General features: G+C 62.0%; 1 protein-coding gene across 1 annotated transcript; it reads left to right on the top strand.

The window, feature by feature from the left end:
- Positions 1-2,175: 2,175 nt before the first annotated feature.
- LOC142023101 (fibrinogen-like protein 1-like protein) lies at positions 2,176-9,491 on the top strand. Its single transcript, XM_075013705.1, has 4 exons — positions 2,176-2,196; positions 5,038-5,172; positions 6,870-6,932; positions 8,609-9,491. Exons 1-4 carry the CDS (start codon positions 2,193-2,195, stop codon positions 9,235-9,237), a joined length of 831 nt encoding a protein of 276 aa, XP_074869806.1. The 5' UTR covers positions 2,176-2,192; the 3' UTR covers positions 9,238-9,491.
- The last annotated feature ends 7,848 nt before the right edge of the window (positions 9,492-17,339 follow it).

The following is a 17,339-nucleotide window of genomic DNA, read 5'->3' on the forward strand; positions in this document are numbered from 1 at the left end:
TGCAAATTAGACTCCATCAGCCAAGGACTGAACAGAGCCTGGGAGTGGCTGGCCCATTACAAAAGTAGTTTCTCTCATCTTGATGTTCTCACCTCCACATCGGAATCTGACAATGAGCCACATCCCCCCAACGAACTGACTCGATTTCTCTTCTCTTGGCTATTTCTACACTAGCACAAAACCGCAAAATGACCACGCAAATCGAAGATTACTAATGAGGCTCTGAAATGCATATTCTGCACCTCATTAGCATGCTGCTGGCTGCGGCTCTTTGAAATTGCACATTTCACTCCCGCGCAGCTCGTCCACACGTTATAGACGAACAGCTATTTTGAAGCATAAGCTTTTGTGGAGCATAATGTGGAGGGATGGTGCTTGGCCCTGCCAAGACAGCAGGGGACTGGACTAGATGACAAGGTCCCTGCCAGTTCTAGGAGATGGGTGTCTCCAACTATATTATATTATATAGAAGCTTTCAGCAGATAGGAATAAGGGGATTTCGAAGTTCCCAGGGTCCTTTCAAAAAGGGCCTGTGTCTGAACGAGCCGCGCGGGAGCGAAAAACAGCAATTTCAAAGAGCCATGGCTGGCAGCGTGCGAATGAGGCACTGAATATGCATTTCAGCACCTCATTAGTAATGTTCCAAATGGCCGTTTTGTGCTAGTGTAGACACGGCCTTGACGTTCACAACTCCACATTAATTGCCAATGATGGGCCATTTCCACCTAGACTGAATAGACCATGTCAGATCTGGCCCTCCTCTTTATTGAGACCCCCTCTTTATAGTCGCCTCTGAAACCCCCCCACCCCACTCATGCATCTGCTGAAGTGGGTCTTTGCCCACGAAAGCTTATACTCTAAAATATCTGTTAGTCTACAAGGTGCCGCAGGACTTCTTGTTGTTTTTGAAGGTACAGACTGACCTGGCTACCTCTCTGATACTTGTCTGCTGACAGAGGCCAATACCAGGTGCCCCAGAGGGAGCGAACCAAACGATCTCTCTCCTGCCATCCATCTCCAGCCTCTGACAAACAGAGGCAGGGACACATCCCTATCCATCCTGGCTAGCAGCCATCGAGGGACCTAACCTCCAGGGATTTATCTAGCTCTTTTTAAAACCCCGTTTTCGACCCAGCCTTCACCGCCTCCACGGGCCAGGAGTTCCACATTTTGACTGTGCGCTGTGTGAAGAATTCTCTTGTATTTGTTTTAAACCTGCTGCCCGTTAATTTCATTTGGTGACCCCTAGTTCTATATTATAGGAACAAGTAAATCATTTTTCCTTGATCACTTTCTCCACACCATTCATAACTGTATATACCTCTGACCTACCCCCCTTAGTCTCTTTTCTAGGCTCAAAAGTCCTAGTCTCTTTAATCTCTCTTCCTACAGGACCCGTCCCAACCCCTAGTTGCCCTTGTCTGAACCTTTTCTAATGCCACTCTACCTTTTCTGAGATGAGACCACATGTGGAGGTGGAATTCAAGATGTGGGCCTCCCATGGTTTTATATAAGGGCAATAAGATATTTTCCATCTTCCTCTCGATCCCTTTTCTAATGATTCCTCACATGCTGTCTGCGCTGCTGACGGCTGCTGCACACTGCGGGGATGTTTGCGGAGAACTATCCAATGACTCCGGGAGCTTTTTTCTTATTACTCGTAGTTACACTAGCCCCCGTCGGGCTGCATGGACTGTATAGCTGGGGTTATTTTTTCCCATGTGCAGACACCAGTTTTCTTTGCAGCCTGGAGATCCGGGACTGCCAAGTGGCCTGAGGTGGGGGGGCTCTCGGGAAGCTGTGAATAGCCTCTGGTATTTGCTTACCGAGCTTGTTCCGGGTTCCTGAGACAGCCCCACCTCGGCACTGGCCGCTGCACACCTGGGCTGTGCCAAGGACTCCGATAGCCCCAGATAGCACCGTGCCCTTCCCAGCAGGTGTATGACAGCCTGGGCCTCAGGGCATCACCTGAGCTACACAGAGCAAATAAACCCTGGAGCCACCAGCCCCCAGAGCAAATAAACCATGAAACCAGCAGCCCGGAGCCAAGGGGCCCAGTGGGGCCAGCGGGGAGGGCCAGGCAGCGCCCCACCCCTGGGAAGGAGGGAGCTATACATGCTGCGTGCAGCTCCCCTCCCGCCAGCCTGCCCCTGCCACAGCCTCCAGCGCCGCGGTGTCCACACAGAGCCGGCATGGGTGAGTCTGGGTGCCGGGTGCGGGCAACCGGTGTGCCAGTCCAGGCTCTGCAGTGCTGAAGCACCTGCCTGGCCTGAAAGCTGCTGCACCCTCTCCTGGCACCTGCCTCGCCAGCGTGTCTCTGACTGCAGCGGCTCTGTCTGCGTCCAGTGCCTCAAGGGCTGCACAGTCCGCCACTGAGCTCCTCTGGCAGCTGGGGTGGGGGGCGCCTGCTGCTTTGGATGCTCTCGGGACAGCCGTTGCTGCCTCCCCTGTGGGTGGGGGCTTGGCATGCTACAGGCTGCACGACAAAGCCCGAATCACTCCTGGCCTTGCTGGGTCTCCTGCCCTGCTGGCAAACAGCCGAGTGGCCTCACAGGGGCTCGCTGGGCAGGTGGCAGAGGGCTCCCAGGCCTGAGGCCAGTGCGGCGACACCAGCTTTCGGCTGCTCCGGCCTGGGCAGCCCTTCCTTCCATGGGTGCGCGGGCGGCCACCAGGCCCCAGGCTCTCCTGGCCTGGCCGACGGCTCAGAGCAGGACCACAGCGACAGGCCAGGCGTGTGGGAGCGAAGGCTCCCAGCACAGGCACTGCCCGGGCTAGGGACACCCCGGCTTGTGTGCTTGTGCAGGGCTGGGCTCTCGTGCCCGGCGGGGGCTGGCAGAACCCATCGCAACGGCTCTGGCAGGGACGGTTCTCCTCCGCCCCGAGTGAGGCCCCAGCACTGCAACATGGGCGCCCGGGGGGGAGCTGGGAGGGGACAGGGGGCGCCCAGGGCAGCGTTAAACCGACCAGCCCCTGTGAGCACTGGTGAGCGCCGTCTGCTTCACCAGCCTGCACCCCACGCCCAGCGCAGCCGCCCGGCCCCATGAGCTGCCAGCGGCTCCCCAAGGGAAGGGCAGGGGCAGCAGTGAGCTCGACACTCCCACGCTGGGCTCTGTCCGGGGCGCAGTGACCCCAGCAGACAAGTCACCCACACGTGGATGCTGAGTGGTGGGGCGGGGGCGGGGCCAAGGCTCGGGGGAGGCTGCGAGTAGAGGGTTGGCTCTAAACCAGGATCCGAGCACATGAGGGGCTCCAAGCTGGGGCAGGTAGTTGGGGAGCAAGACGTGGTGAGGGCTGCAGCTGGGGGGGCGCAGGCTCTGGAGTGGGGGTGGGGATGAGAGGTTTGGGCACAGGAGTGGGCTCAGGGCTGGCACATAGGACGGAGATTCGGCTTATAGGAGGGGGCTGTGGGGTGCCGGAGGGGATGTGAGATCTACCTGGGGTTAGGGGTACAAGAGGGAGTATGAGCTCCAGGCTGGGACTGGGGTGCAGGTGGGGGGGACACAGTCTGGGCCGGAGGGTGCAGATGGAGGGGACAGCTTCCAGGCTTGGGGTGTGCAGGAGAAGGCTGGGGATCCAGGCTGGGGGGTGGGTCACAGGAGGGGGCTGGGGCTCTGGGCTGGGGCATGGGTTGCAGGAGGGGGCTGGGGCTCCGGGCTGGGGGGGTGGGTTGCAGGAGGGGGCTGGGGCTCCGGGCTGGGGGTGGGTTGCAGGAGGGGGATGGGGCTCCGGGCTGGGGGTGGGGTGCAGGAGGGGGATGGGGCTCCGGGCTGGGGGTGGGTTGCAGGAGCGGGCAGGGGCTCTGGGCTGGGGGGTGGGTTGCAGGAGGGGGCTGGGGCTCCAGGCCGGGGCTGGGCTATGTGCTGAGGCCAGGGACGAGGGCTGTGAGGTGCAGGACGCAGTTCCAGGAGGGGGCTGGGGCTCGAGTTTCTGGGGCAGCTCCTGGGCAGCAGAGCTGAGGGAGGCTGCCTGGTTCCTGCCTGACCCAGGCACCACGCTGCACCCGAAGCCACCAGCAGAGCCAGCTCCAGGTGTTGGGGTCACTCCACCCCGCAGCACACGCGGCTCTTGCCCACAAGTGTTGCTGCAGCCAATGGGAGGGGTGGAGCTGGAGCAAGGGCGGGGGCACCATGTGGAACCCTGTGACCCAGGAGCCGGGCCTGCTGCTGGCCACTCCGCCACCAGTGCCAGCAAAGTCCTGTGTGTTCTGGCTGTGCCAGCCCCTTCCCGAGGCACACGCTGGGCCCTGGGGCTGGTCTGCCTCACACGGAGCCGGGCTCACCCCCTTCAGCCCCTCGCTGAGGAACGCAAACCCCACCTGCTTCCTGGCTGGAGCCTGGGAGTGCGGCGCCCAATGTGCAGTTGGGTTCAGAGCCAGCTCTGAGCACTGGACGAGTGCCAGCCCTGCTGCTCACAGCCAGGCGATGCAGACGAGCTCCCACCTGTGCGCCCAGGAACCCCTCCACGAGCCCAGCCGTGACCCCGGGGACCCCCCTCTGCGAGCCTGGCCGTGACCCCGGGGACCCCCTCCGTGAGCCCGGCCATGACCCAGGGGACCCCCTCAGGGAGCCCAGCCATGACCCCGGGGCCTCCCCTCTGCGAGCCCAGCTGTGACCCCGGGGACCCCCTCTGCGAGCCCAGCTGTGACCCCGGGGACCCCCTCTGCAAGCCCAGCCATGACCCTGGCAACCCCCTTAGGGAGCCCGGCCGTGACCCCAGGGACCCCCCTCTGCGAGCCCAGCCGTGACCCCGGGGACCCCCTCCGCAAACCCGGCCGTGATCCCGGGGACCCCCTCCGCGAGCCCGGCCATGACCCCAGGGACCCCCTCTGCAAGCCCGGCCGTGACCCCAGGGCTGGCGTAGGCGGGGCTGTTCCTGTCATTGGCAGCTTCGGGCCAGGGCCGAGTTCTACGCTGCTGCTGGCCCCAACGTGGATTTGTCCAGTGGGTCACGCTGGGCTGACCTCAGTGCGGCTGGGGGACTCAGCTCCCTCTGTGAGGGCTTGTGCATCTGTCTGACTGTCTCTCCTCCTGTCAGCAGCCCACCGCCTCCTGCTGCTCCCCTCCCTGCTGGTGCTGGCAGCCGCAGGCCTCGCCCTGGACATAGAGAACCTGAACATCTTCCATGGAACTGCAGATCAAATTCTGAACCTCGGCCCGGAGACCCCTCTGCCTGGTACCCAATTTACTCTGCTGTCCCGAGCACGGCGTGGCAGACCAGGTGTCAGGGGGTCAGGAAGGGACAGACGAGGCCGGGCCAATGCAGGCCTCAACAGACCCTCACCCTCACTCCAGCTGAGCCCCAGCAGGCTCAGGGTCAGGCCCTCTCTTCCTTCTCTGCTCTGCTCTGCTCCAGGAGGGCTGCAAAATTCCCCCCGAGCTTTGGTCTCTGTTTCTGACCCACCCAACAGCCTGTGAAAGAGACTGGGCATTTCGTGAGCCTTCGGCCCAATGCCAGAGAAACAAGAGCTGAGCCACCCCACCGCTCTGGGGAGCGCCGTGTGGCCGGGCAGCACCGCTGGGCTTGGCCTTGAGCACTGGGGCAATAAGATCGTTCACAGCTCTCTCCCGGTCCCAGGGCTCCAGCCTCCCGGGCTGCAGCAGTGACCGACCCCCACACCCAGCTGCATTGCGAAGAGCACCCCCAGTCGCCTGCACGACGTCTCTGCAGCAGCCTGGAGCCCAGCGCAGACCTGCCAGGCCCCTCACCCTGCTGAGCAGAACCTGCTTGTTGTGGTGCCTCCCAGCTGGCTGGCCCCATGCCCACACGCCAGGGCCGTGCCCTCTGGGGCCGGCTCAGCTGGCGCAGGCTGGCTCAGCGGAGCCAAGGCCTGGCTACCACAGGGGACCAGTGGTCCCACTTTTCAAGGGCCAGTCCCACAGCGAAAGCCTCCCACAGCTGGCCCCATATTCATTAAAAGGGGGCAAATTGTCCCATATTTTCTGCCCCCGCAGCCCGTACACGGGGGTCCTGCAGCTGCTGAATCCCGGCGCCGCTGCCCCACACCAGCAGTGAGCCGGGCCAGTGCCTGGGGTGGGGGTGGGGGCGCAAGGCTGGCGCTCAGGCATTGCTGCAGCGTGCACAGCCCCACCCCACCCCCCAGTCCAGCAGCGCAGCCCCTGCTGGGGGTCTCCCCGGGCCCCTCTCCAGCCGGCACTGGCTGCTTGCTGGGCTGGCTGGGGAGCACAGGGAGTTACAAGTTACCTCTGCTGCCCACCCGCTCCCTGCTGCTCCTCCAGACCCCCGGCGGGGCGCTCCTGCTCCCGGCGCTGCGGGGAGACCCGGCCCCTGGCCAGACCAGTCAGTTCAGCAACGGCCCGGCTGCAGCTCCCGCCCCCACCCCGCCGCCGCCGCGGGAAGCTCAGGACCCCTGGCCCCGGGCGCAGCCGCCCCCTGCATGCGCCAGAGCCCAGGTTCTGTGCCCTCAGCTAAGCCGGGAGGAAGCTATTCCCAGCCTGCCTGCGCCGGCCCCTGCCCCACCCTGGGTCCTGCCCCGGGCGCGGGGGTGGGGGCTGCTCTGGCCCCCAGCCCTAGCGAGAGCCGCTGCGCTGGGCCTGGCACTCGGGCATCCCCAGGGCTGCGCCCCGCCTGCCCCGCCTGCAGCCGGGTTATGGGGGCGGGGGGGGCGGCAGCCTGGAGGCGTGAGCGGCCCTCCTACGCGGGGTGGGCTGGAGGGGACGAGGTGCTCCTGGCCGCAGCGTGCGCGGGCGGAAAGGCAGCTGCTGCCCCCGCCGCGGACAGCCCCGCCAGAGCCGGCCTCCAGCAGCGCCAGGCCCGGGCGGGTGCCAGCCGGGTGGGGGTGGGGGGCACGGGGCAGGGGTCTCCCTGGGCGGGAACTACGGGGCTGATCTCGGTCTGCTCCGGCCACGCAGGGCGCAGCGCCGAGCACAGGCACAGCAAGCGAGCCAGCGAGGGTGCAGCCGCCGCAGCCCGGAGTGAGTAACCACCGCGCCGCGCCCCCCGCTCGGCCACCCCGGCCGGGGCTCCGGGAGAGCAGAGCGCCCTGCCCGGCCCCGAGCGGCCCAGCTCCGGCCCCAGAGACCCCGCCCCGCCCCGCCCCCCGGAGCAACAGGGCGGAGACCTGCCTGCCGGCCTAGACCGCAGCCCCGGCCCAGCGCCGCCTCCCGCCCCACCACACCGAGCCCCATCGAAGCCCCCCACCCCACCACACCGAGCCCCATCGAAGCCCCCCACCCCATCGCACCGCGCCCCATCGCAGCCCCCCGCCCCATCACAGCCCCCCACCCCCTCGCACCCTGCCCCATCGCATCCCGTCCCATTGCACCGCGCCCCATCGAAGCCCCCCGCCCCATCGCAGCCCAGCCCCGCGCCTCTCCCCGCCCCATCGCAGCCCAGCCCAGCCTCGCACCGCCCCATCGCAGCCCCCCGCCCCATTGCTCCGCGCCCCATCACACCACGCCCCAACGCAGCCCTGCACCTCGCCCCGCCCCATCGCACCCCATCGCACTGTGCCCCAGCTCAGCCCCGTGCCTCTCCCCGCCCCACCCCATCGCACCTCTCCGCGCCCCATCGCAGCCCTGCGCCTCTGCCCTCAGCTGCGCCGGGCCTGGTACTCAGGCATCCCTAGGGCTTAGCCCCACCTGCCCTGTCTGGAGCCAGGCATGGGAGGCGGCTGGGTTATGTGGGCGGCCAGGGGCGGCTGGGAGGTGCACAGTCACCCCCACCCCCAGCGCGCCCCGGCACTGCCAACCCTCACACTGACCCGAGGGGCTGTGGCCATGGGGCCTCCCCCACTCACCCACTGCTTGAGAAGCCTCAGTGCCAGGTACCAGGAGAGCTGGGGCCGAGCCGGGGCCCAGCCGGGTGTGCAGGGTGGAGCACAGGGGCCAGGGTGGGGTGGATGGGTCAGGCGGGTCAGTCCCACCCCCGTGTGAGAGGTGTCTGGGTGGGGTGCAGCTTCTCCCCGTACAATAAATCCCAAGACTCCAGCAGCAGGGGATTGCTTTCTACTGGGGCGCCGCCAGCTGGCTGTGAGTGCGGCCCTTGTGCTACGGCTCTGGGTGGTGCCACCGAAGTCGCTCGAACACAAGTCGCTTGCCCAACGCAGGAGAACATGGTCATCCGCAATGGGGCAGCGTTTCCGGGCACGTCAGCGGCAAACATGGTGGCTGCTCTAGATTCCAGGGTCAAGTAACTAGAGAAAGACATTGGAATTCCTGCCTGCCCCACTCGCCCCTGCCAGCACTGGAGCTGAGCCAACAGTGGGGTGGGAAGGGTTAAAATGCAGGGGGGGGACTGAGCCCCCCCAGGAGAGAATCCAGCCTGCGAGGGCACTCCCAGCCCAAGGGTCTGGGACGGGCCAGGTCAAGCTCCCACCTGCTCCCTGCCAGTCTGCCGGCCCCAGTAGGTAGCAGTCATGGGCCAGCCAGACCAGCGTGGGCAAGGAGGACAGAAAACCTCTGGCTGGTGGAGGGCTGAAACCTGGGGGAGACAGGCAGCAATGTGGCCTCTCAGCACCCTGTGCTCACAGCCCCACAGCGGTGCACCCTGGCTGGCTGGTGCACTTGTCCTACTCATGGCCCTGCTGAACGGCCGGTTGAGTGCCTAGTCCCCTAGGGTCTGGTTAAACCAGCCTCTCTCCTGCCTTCAGCCCTGCCCCAGGACTGCAGTGAGATCCCTCCAGACAGCCCCAGCGGCGTCTATGTCATCCAGCTCCCAGGACTGCACCAGTTGGTGGTCTACTGCGACATGAACGAGACAGACGGGGGCTGGACGGTCCTGCAGAGGAACCAGCGCACCACGACGATCACCTGGGCCGAGTCCTGGAGCACCTACAAGTACGGCTTTGGCAACGTGCTGGGTGACTACTGGCTGGGGCTGGAGTACATCCATTGGATTGCCAAGCAGAAGGTCTACCAGGTCAGGTTCATCATCCACAATTCCGCCGGCGCCGTGAAATACGCAGACTACAGCCTCTTCGATCTGGAGGATGAGTCCAGAGGCTACCGCCTGAGGCTGGGCTCTTACAACGGGACTGCCGGGGACGCCATGACCTCAAACAACGCTAACACCGTGCATGACAACATGAAGTTCTCCGCTAAGGACCAGGACCAGGACATTTACAGTGGGAACTGCGCGTCTAGCTATAATGGGGGCTGGTGGTACGCGGCTTGTTACTCTGCTCTGCTGAACGTCAAAGGAAGCATCACTTGGGGCAGTTTGTGTAGTGGGAACTGCCAAGCCTCAGCGATCCTCATCAAACCTGCTGCTTTCTGTTAGTCAGCCCTTCCCCGCCTGCTGGCTGTGTCCGGGCCAGCCCCTGCTCCCCACAGGGAGAGAGAAGGGGCAGCGAGTGTCGGGGCCACACCTCCTGCCCCGCTCAGGCCTTGCTGGGGGCACGAGCCGGGTTCCCTGGGAATCGGGACCACTTTCCTTCTCCTCCTGCTCCCTGCATCCTCTCTGAGCTCTTCTCCGCTGGGCTTTGGGCTGGTGCGTTGGAACGCTATTAAAGCTGGAATAAAGATTTGAGAAGACTGTTGTTCCCAAGGATGCCGTGTGGGGGGAGAGAAAACACACACAGCTCTGCCGTGTCTGCTCACTAGATTCACAGAGCGGACCCCAGAGCTCACCGGGAAGGCTGAAGGTCCCTCCAGTGTCCCTCGCCTTGGCATCGGGTGTTGGAGGGTCGTCTAAAGGTTCTCGTTGATGGGCACAGACCCATTCCCCCTTGAGGGGTTCGCCCAGTCCAAGCTGGCCAGAGAAGCCGTTCCCTGGGACAGAGCTTTGGAGCTGCAGTGAATGGTCCTTCAGGCTGTAAAACTGGGGATTCCTGCCAGGATGGCGAGGCCCCTTTTGGTCTGATTGCAGCAGCTGAGGCTTCAGGCTCTCTGCAGAAACGGGTTCAAAAGCTTGGGGGAATTCCCACGTGGGTCGTCCCAAGTTTTCCGCAGGAGTTTAGCATTGGGGTGGTGGCAGCATTACCAGCCAAGGCCAGGGAATCCGGGACCTTGGGGAGTTTTCACACAAGCGCACAGTGGAAAGGTATTTAAAAGTCTCTTGTGGGTCCTGACCGTCTGCACTCAGAGCGGGGAACAGACCTGCCAGCACTTCCACACCCCCCTGTAATTGCATGGGCTGGAAAGAAAGGCCCCACCTGCAGCTTTCTGTACAGGCCTGAGTCCCTGAAGATGTGGATGTCACGCATCTTTCCAGACCACCCTATGCTGGGGTCTGTGAAATGCTCATGGTGACCCGCAAGTGCCTGCAGCGCCATGGGGAAGCGTCCCCTTCCTGCTGATGTACTCACGGCCAGGGCGCTGGTGCTACAGTCAGAACAGGTCTGCTATCTATTGCCTGCCCCACTTGGAAAATCCTGTGTCTGTAAAGCCAGCCACCAGGCTGTGGCCATTTCCCAGAGGCCCCATCCTCTGCAGAAGAAGGTAATGTATTGCCCTGCCCACTTGCAGCAGTACAGCACCCACTGCAGACTTCCCCCTCCACACTGACTTGCAACTGGAGGAGTCAATGTGGAGTCACCAGCTTCCATGCTGGAATTGCCACAGGCTTCTCGCCCAAGAGGGCCGCTCTGGTTCTGGCGTCCTTGCACCGCAGCCGGGTGGCCAGCCCAGCACACAGCTCCGGGAAGATTGCTTTACACAGTCCACACCTCTGTGGCCTCTGCTTTTCATCCCACACCTGCACGGCAATGCGATCCCACCAATCAGTGCTCATTTCCCGACCCCAAAAGGGCTGGTCTACCCTGGACAGCCACTCGGTGACTGCCAAATACAACCACGGGTTCCCCCCGGCCGTATCATGCACATTATAGGCTCCTCTGAGTCTTCGTCCTCTGTCAGTAATTTCAGGACGTCCTCCGTTGCTGTCCGCAGGGACCTCCCCACAGGTTGCAGAGAGCGTGTGAGTCGGGTGGGATCCAGGCTCTCTCTCTCTGCACGGCAGAGACCGGCAATGGGAAACACAGCGTGAAAGGCGCAGGAGGCACCTGGACAAAGCCCTGTCTGCTGGGAGGTTTGCTACAGCCCTGCACTTGTTCTGAGGTCCCACAACACATATCCACAGAGGGCGTTGTGACGGGGTTCCGGGGTCCCCATGCACTGCACCCTGGACGCAGGCAGGAGTGACTCTCACTGAGCAGGTAGAACAGGAAGTTTATTAGGTGACAGAGGCCCAGTTTCTTACAGAAGAGTCAGTGCAGCAATCAGAGACACTCCAACCCGTCCTGGGGAGAGGAGCCTGAGGGGTTCCCCTCTGGGGTGTAGCTTCCCCTCCCCCAGCTGGCTGCCTTCCAGCTCCCTCTCCCCTCTAGCTTCTAACTGCCGCCTCCATTCACACCCAGCTCAGCTCCTCCCTCCTCTTTGTTCAGGGCAGAGGTGTTACCTGCCAGCCTAGGTTATAGCCCCAGGGTCATCCTTAGCTGCTGGGAGCTGCTCTGCTTGTCTCACACACATCCAGCCTGAGTCTCACACATGCACTCCCCCCACTCCATCACATCTCTCCCCCTTCCAGACCGAACTGAGCGGGGTCACTTAGCCAGTGACCTGGGGAAGTTCGGGGCCCTCCCTGCGTGACAGGGCATCGGCTATGGTGTTGTTGTTCCCCTTCACATGGACCACCTCAATGTCGTAGTCCTGCAGGAGCAGACTCCACCGCAGGAGCTTGGTGTTGGCCCCTTTCATGTGATGCAGCCAGGTCAGGGGTGAGTGATCGGTGTACACGGTGAAACGCCGTCCAAACAGGTACGGCTGCAGCTTCCCCAGCGCCCACAACATGGCCAGACATTCCTTCTCTATGGCCGCGTAGTTCTGCTCAGGGGCAGCAGCTTCTTACTCAGGTACACGATGGGGTGTTTCTACTCCTTGTCATTCACCTGCATTAGCACAGCCCCCAGCCCCACGTCTGAGGCATCGGTGAACACCAGGAAGGGCTTGTTGAAGTCTGGATTTGCCAGCACTGGGGCCCTGACCAGAGCCTCCTTCAGCGCACAGAGGGCCTCTTGGCACTGCTCGGTCCAGACCACCTTGTCAGGCTTTCCCTTTTTACACAGCTCCGTGAGGGAGCTGCAATGGAGCTAAAGTGGGGCACAAACCTCCGGTAGTACCCCGCCATCCCAATGAAGGCCTGGACCTGCTTCTTAGTCTGGGGTGTTGGCCAATCTCTGACAGCCTCCACTTTAGCTGGCTCCGGCTTTGAGCGGCCGCTACCCACCTTGTGGCCCAGGTGGGTCACCTCAGCCATCCCCACCTTGCACTTCCCTGCCTTGATAGTCAGCCCGGCCTTCTGGAGTCGGTCCAGCACCTGCTTGAACTGGGACACATGGTCCTCCCACATCTGGCTGAAGATGCAAATGTCGTCCATGTAAGCCAGGGCAAAGCTCTCCATCCCTTTCAGTAGCTGGTCCACTAGACGCTGGAAGGTAGCGGGTGCCCCCTTGAGGCCGAAGGGCAGGACCAGGAACTCGTAGAGCCCCACAGGGGTGATGAAAGCCGACTTGAGCTGGGCATCTTCGTCTAATGGCACTTGCCAGTACCCCTTGGTGAGGTCTATGGTGGTGAGGTAACGGGTTCCCCCCAGCTTGTCTAAAAGGTCATCAGGCCTGGGCATGGGGTAGGCGTCCGATACAGTGATGGCATTAAGCTTGCGATAGTCCACATAAAACTGGACAAACCCATCTTTTTGAGGGACTAACACCACGGGAGAGGCCCAGGGGCTGGACGAGGGTTGGATCACCCCCAGAGCCAGCATGTCTTCAACCTCCCACTCTATCTCCTGAGCCGTCTTCCCTGTGGCTCTGAATGGCACACACTTCATAGGGGCGTGGGTGCCTGTCTCTATGCGGTGGACAGTGAGGTCAGTGCATCCGGGTCTGTCAGAAAACAGCTGTTGGTGTGACTGCAGCACCTCCTTGATCTCCGTCTGCTGGGCAGGGGTCAGCCGGTCTGAGAGGGGAATAGACTCCAGCAAGGAGCCGGCTCCAGTCCCTGTGAGCAAATCCACCAAGGGATCATCCCCCTGTCCCTCCCAGTGCCTGCACGCGGCCAGGACCAAGTTCTCTCTGTCCCAGTAAGGTTTCATCATGTTCACATGATAGACCTGGTGGCTGTGGGCCCGGTTCGACAGTTCCACCAAATAGTTCACCTCATTTAGCTGTTTGACGATCTTGAAGTGGTCATCCCAGGCAGCTTGCAGCTTGTTCTGTTGCACGGGTATGAGAACCATCACTTGATCCCCGGTGGCATAGGCTCGGGCCTGGTCGTTACGATCATACCAGACCTTTGGCTTCCTTTGGGCCCTGGAGAGGTTCTCTCTGGCCAGGACCATGAGCTCGGTGAGTTTTTCCTGGAAGGTCAGTACATACTGTACCGCTGACTCCCCTTCAGGAGAGGCCGTCCCCTCCCACTCTTCTCTGAGCAAGCCCAGGGGTCCCCGTACCCTCCTTCCATACAGTAGCTCAAACGGGGAGAACCCTGTGGATTCCTGGGGGACCTCCCTGTACGCAAACAGCAGGTGGGGTAAGTACTTGTTCCAGTCATGGGGGTATTGATTCATGAAGGTTCTCAGCATCTGCTTCAGAGTCCCATTGAACCTCTCCACCAGCCCATTGGTCCGCGGGTTGTAGGTTGTGGCCCAGGTGTGCCGGACCCCACACTTGTCCCACAAGCTTTGCAGTAAGGCCAACATGAAGTTGGACCCCTGATCTGTGAGGACCTTCTTGGGGAACCCCACTCTGCTGAAAATGGACAGCAGTGCATCTGCCACGGTGTCAGCTTTGATAGAGGTCAGGGCCACTGCTTCTGGGTATTGCTTGGCAAAATCTACCACCACCAAAACATATTTCTTCCCAGAACGCGTTGCCTTGCTGAACGGTCCCACTATGTCCATAGCCACTTTCTGGAAAGGCTCCTCTATGAAGGGCAGCGGCCTCAGGGCGTCTTTCCCCTTGTCCTGGGTCTTCCCCACTCTCTGGCAGGGATCGCAGGACAGGCAATATAGACGGACAGCTGCAAAGATCCCTGGCCAGAAAAAGTTCTGTAACAACCTTTCCCTGGTGCGGTGGATCCCCTGGTGTTCTGTGAGTGGGACATCATGGGCTAGGTACAGCAACCTGCGCCGGTACTTTTGGGGAACCACCAGTTGCTTCTGGACCTTCCATGTCTCCGCTTTGCATCTGGGAACCCTTTCCCGGTACAGGAATCCCTTCTCCCACAGGAATCTCTCCCTGCAGCCCTCCCCCAGCTGTGGAGCTGGGCTGAGACTGGCCAATTCCCTCAGCTTCTGCAAGGAGGGGTCTCTCTGCTGCTCTGCCTGGAACTCTTCGGCAGGGGCACGGGCAGAAGCCACTTCCCCTTCCCTGCCTGGCTCCAGAACCACCAGCCTGTGAGACCCAGTTTTTGGGGGCCCCCTTTCTCTTAAAGTTGGCCCCTGTGGCTTCTGTGGCTTGGGCTGGGTATCTACCCTCAAACCTGGGAAGAGCACCCCTCGTTTTCTTTGGCTACGGGTCAAGACCAGGGCACGAGGGCATTCACCTGGCCAGTTCTCCATATCACCCCCCATTAGTACATCCGCTGGCAAATGGCTGTGCACGCCCACCTCCCTGGGGCCTTCCTTAGCCCCCCATTTCAGGTGCACCCTCGCCATGGGCAGCTTGAAAGGGGTCTCGTCAATTCCCTTTACAGTCAGGTGGGAATTGGGCATCATCCGGCCCGGTGCCATCACCCTGGGCCAGGCCAGTGTCACGTCAGCGCCTGTGTCCCAGAACCCCATGATCTTTCTCCCATCCACCTCGAGGGGTGTGAGACACTCGCTCCGCAGAGGCATTGCTGCCCCCACTCTGTAAACTGATCTCTGAGCATTTGGCCCCCCTGAGGAGCTGGTCTGTGGGGTGGGCTCGGCCCAATCCAAGGACACCCTGTCGGTACCACCCTCCTTGGCCGCCAGCCCCTCTGGCTTCTGGGACTCCATCCAGTTGACTCCATGACCCCCCGGCCTGCTCAACCTGTCTGCGAACTTGGGGCACTGGGCTGCTCTATGCCCCTTTCGCCCACAGCGATAACAGCCTGGGTCTTGCTGTGTCCCTCAGGCCGGCTGCTCTGTCCAGGCTCTGGCTGACCCTCTGGGGGGTGCGTGGTCAGCCCCTCTTTCCTGGGCTCACCCAAGAGGTGTTTGCCTCTGTCTTACAGCCAGGAACTGGTCTCTCTGAGATTCTTGGTCTCTCCGGGACACCCTCTCTTTGTGAGGCTCCCTTTCAAACATGGCCCAGCTGTTTGTGAAGTCATCTGCCAGCTTCCCCACGCTGTGTGGATCCCCTGGCTTCCGGTCCACAAGCCACACCCTCAGGTCAGGTGAGCACATCTCGTAGAATCGCTCCAGGACCGTCAGCTTGACCAGGTCCTTTATGGACTGGACTCCCATCCCGAACACCCACTTCTGGTAGTATTGCATCAGGCGGGAGGCTGCATCTACATAGGTTTCCTCTGGCTTCTTCTGCGCCTCCTGGAACCTCTTCTTGTACATCTCCGGAGTCAGCCCGAACTTATGCAGCAGGGCCTGTTTGAACCGTTCATAGTCCCCAGGCTGCAGCCCCTCCAGCTGGCTGAGCACCACTGCGGCCTTCTGGCCCAGCAAGGGGGTGAGGTGCCGGAGCCGTTCAGCTGGGGAAACCTCGTGCAACTCACAGGCTCGCTCAAAGGCGGTAAGGAACTCGTCCATGTCCCCTGGGTCCTGACACTGGGCCACCACGCGCGTCTCCAAGTGACTGGCCACCCCGAGCCACCTGGCCCTCTCCCTGCTTACCGCAGCTGGGGCCTCTTGGCATCTTGCCTCTGCCATGGCCCGCTCATGCTCCCGCTCTCGCTCTCTCTCCTCCCGCTCTCGCTCTCTCTCTCCTCTCGCTGTCTCTCTTGTAGCTGGCGCTCGTGCTCACGCTCTCTTTCCCGTTCCTGGCGCTCGTGTTCCCTCTGCCATTCCTGGTGCTCCAGTTCCTTTAATTGCACCTCGAGCTCCAGCCGTCGCAGCTCTGCAGTGGGGGACTCTGCCCGCGATGGACCACCGCTAGCTGAGCGCGACCTGGTGGGCACCGTGTCTGTCTGACGGCGTCGAGCCCCAGCTCCTGTCTGAGAATCTGAAATGCTTCCAGGGGGTGACTGGCCACTTCCTGCTGGGACAGGTTCTGGCCCCCTGGATCGGTCATTTGCTTCCAGCTGGGCAATCAGCTGGGCCTTGGTCGCCTTCCTCGCGGACAGACCCCTCTCTCTGCACAGCCCCGCTAGCTCTGCCTTCAGGATTCGGGTATAATCCATCTCCTCACTGTCTCCCGGAGTATCCACTCACCAGCAGCAGCTGCAGGAATTGCTCTGTTCCTCTTCCGGCCCCTCCAGCTCTTGTGAGGCTCCTTCCTTCTCCTGCGCTCAGTCAGCCACTGCCGGGAGCTCATCCGTGGGTGCAGTGCATCCCACTGCTGACACCAGTGTGATGGGGTTCAGGGGTCCCTATGCACTGCATCCTGGCCTCAGGCAGGGGGGATTCTGACTCAGCAGGTAGAACAGGAGGTTTATTAGGCGACAGAGGCCCAGTTTCTCACAGAAGCGTCAGTGCAGCAGTCAGAAACAGTCCTTCCAACCCGTCCTGGGGAGAGGAGCCCGAGGGGTGCCCCTCTGGGTTGTAGCTTCCCCCCTTGCCAGGCTGGCTCCTTCCAGCTCCCTCTCCCCTCCAGCCTCTAACTGCCGCCCCCCCACCCCATCAAACCCAGCTCGGCTTCTCCCTCCTCTTTGTTCAGGGCAGAGGTGTTACCTGCCAGCCTAGGTTATAGCCCCAGGGTCATCCTTAACCGCTGAGAGCTGCTCTGATTGTCTCACACACATCCAGCCTGAGTCTCACACATGCGCTCCCCCGACTCCATCACAGGCGTTGCCAGGCATTGTGGGATACATACCCACAGTGCTTTGCTCCCACTGCTGACGGGGGTGCTCCCCACGTGAAGACGATCTGTCGACAGAGAGCGCAAGTGCGAAAGCGCATTGGCGACTGGGCCGCCTCAACAAACCTCGGCCCTGGAGCCGGACCCCGCGTGACCGAGTTGAAACAGGAGAGCTGGGTCTCCACGTGGGGCGTTAAACGAAGAGGCCACACTGGCAATGCCTCTTCCTCGTGGCAGACACCCCCAGCACTGCACATTGCAGCCCCCGGGCAGGGTCTCACACCGGCGCGGAGTCTGGCCAGCACGTTCTGCCATGTGGCCTTGCTGAGCCCTTCCCGCCCCTCAGAATTAGTCTCTGGTCCCAGAGGACCGGGGCTGGGGAGCACGAAGGAAAACTGACAAGCTGCTGGCAAGCACGCTGACTTGTAAAAGGGGGCCCCATTCTGAG

Source organism: Carettochelys insculpta, chromosome 19 (assembly GCF_033958435.1).
Source record: "Carettochelys insculpta isolate YL-2023 chromosome 19, ASM3395843v1, whole genome shotgun sequence".
In the NCBI taxonomy this organism is placed as follows: Eukaryota; Metazoa; Chordata; order Testudines; family Carettochelyidae; genus Carettochelys; species Carettochelys insculpta.

Bases quoted from the DNA above. Each gene is read 5' to 3' on its own strand.
- LOC142023101 (XM_075013705.1), top strand. The intron at 5,173-6,869 runs GTACCCAATTTA...CCGGCCACGCAG, and splicing joins CCCGGAGACCCCTCTGCCTG to GGCGCAGCGCCGAGCACAGG. The intron at 6,933-8,608 runs GTGAGTAACCAC...TCCTGCCTTCAG, and splicing joins TGCAGCCGCCGCAGCCCGGA to CCCTGCCCCAGGACTGCAGT.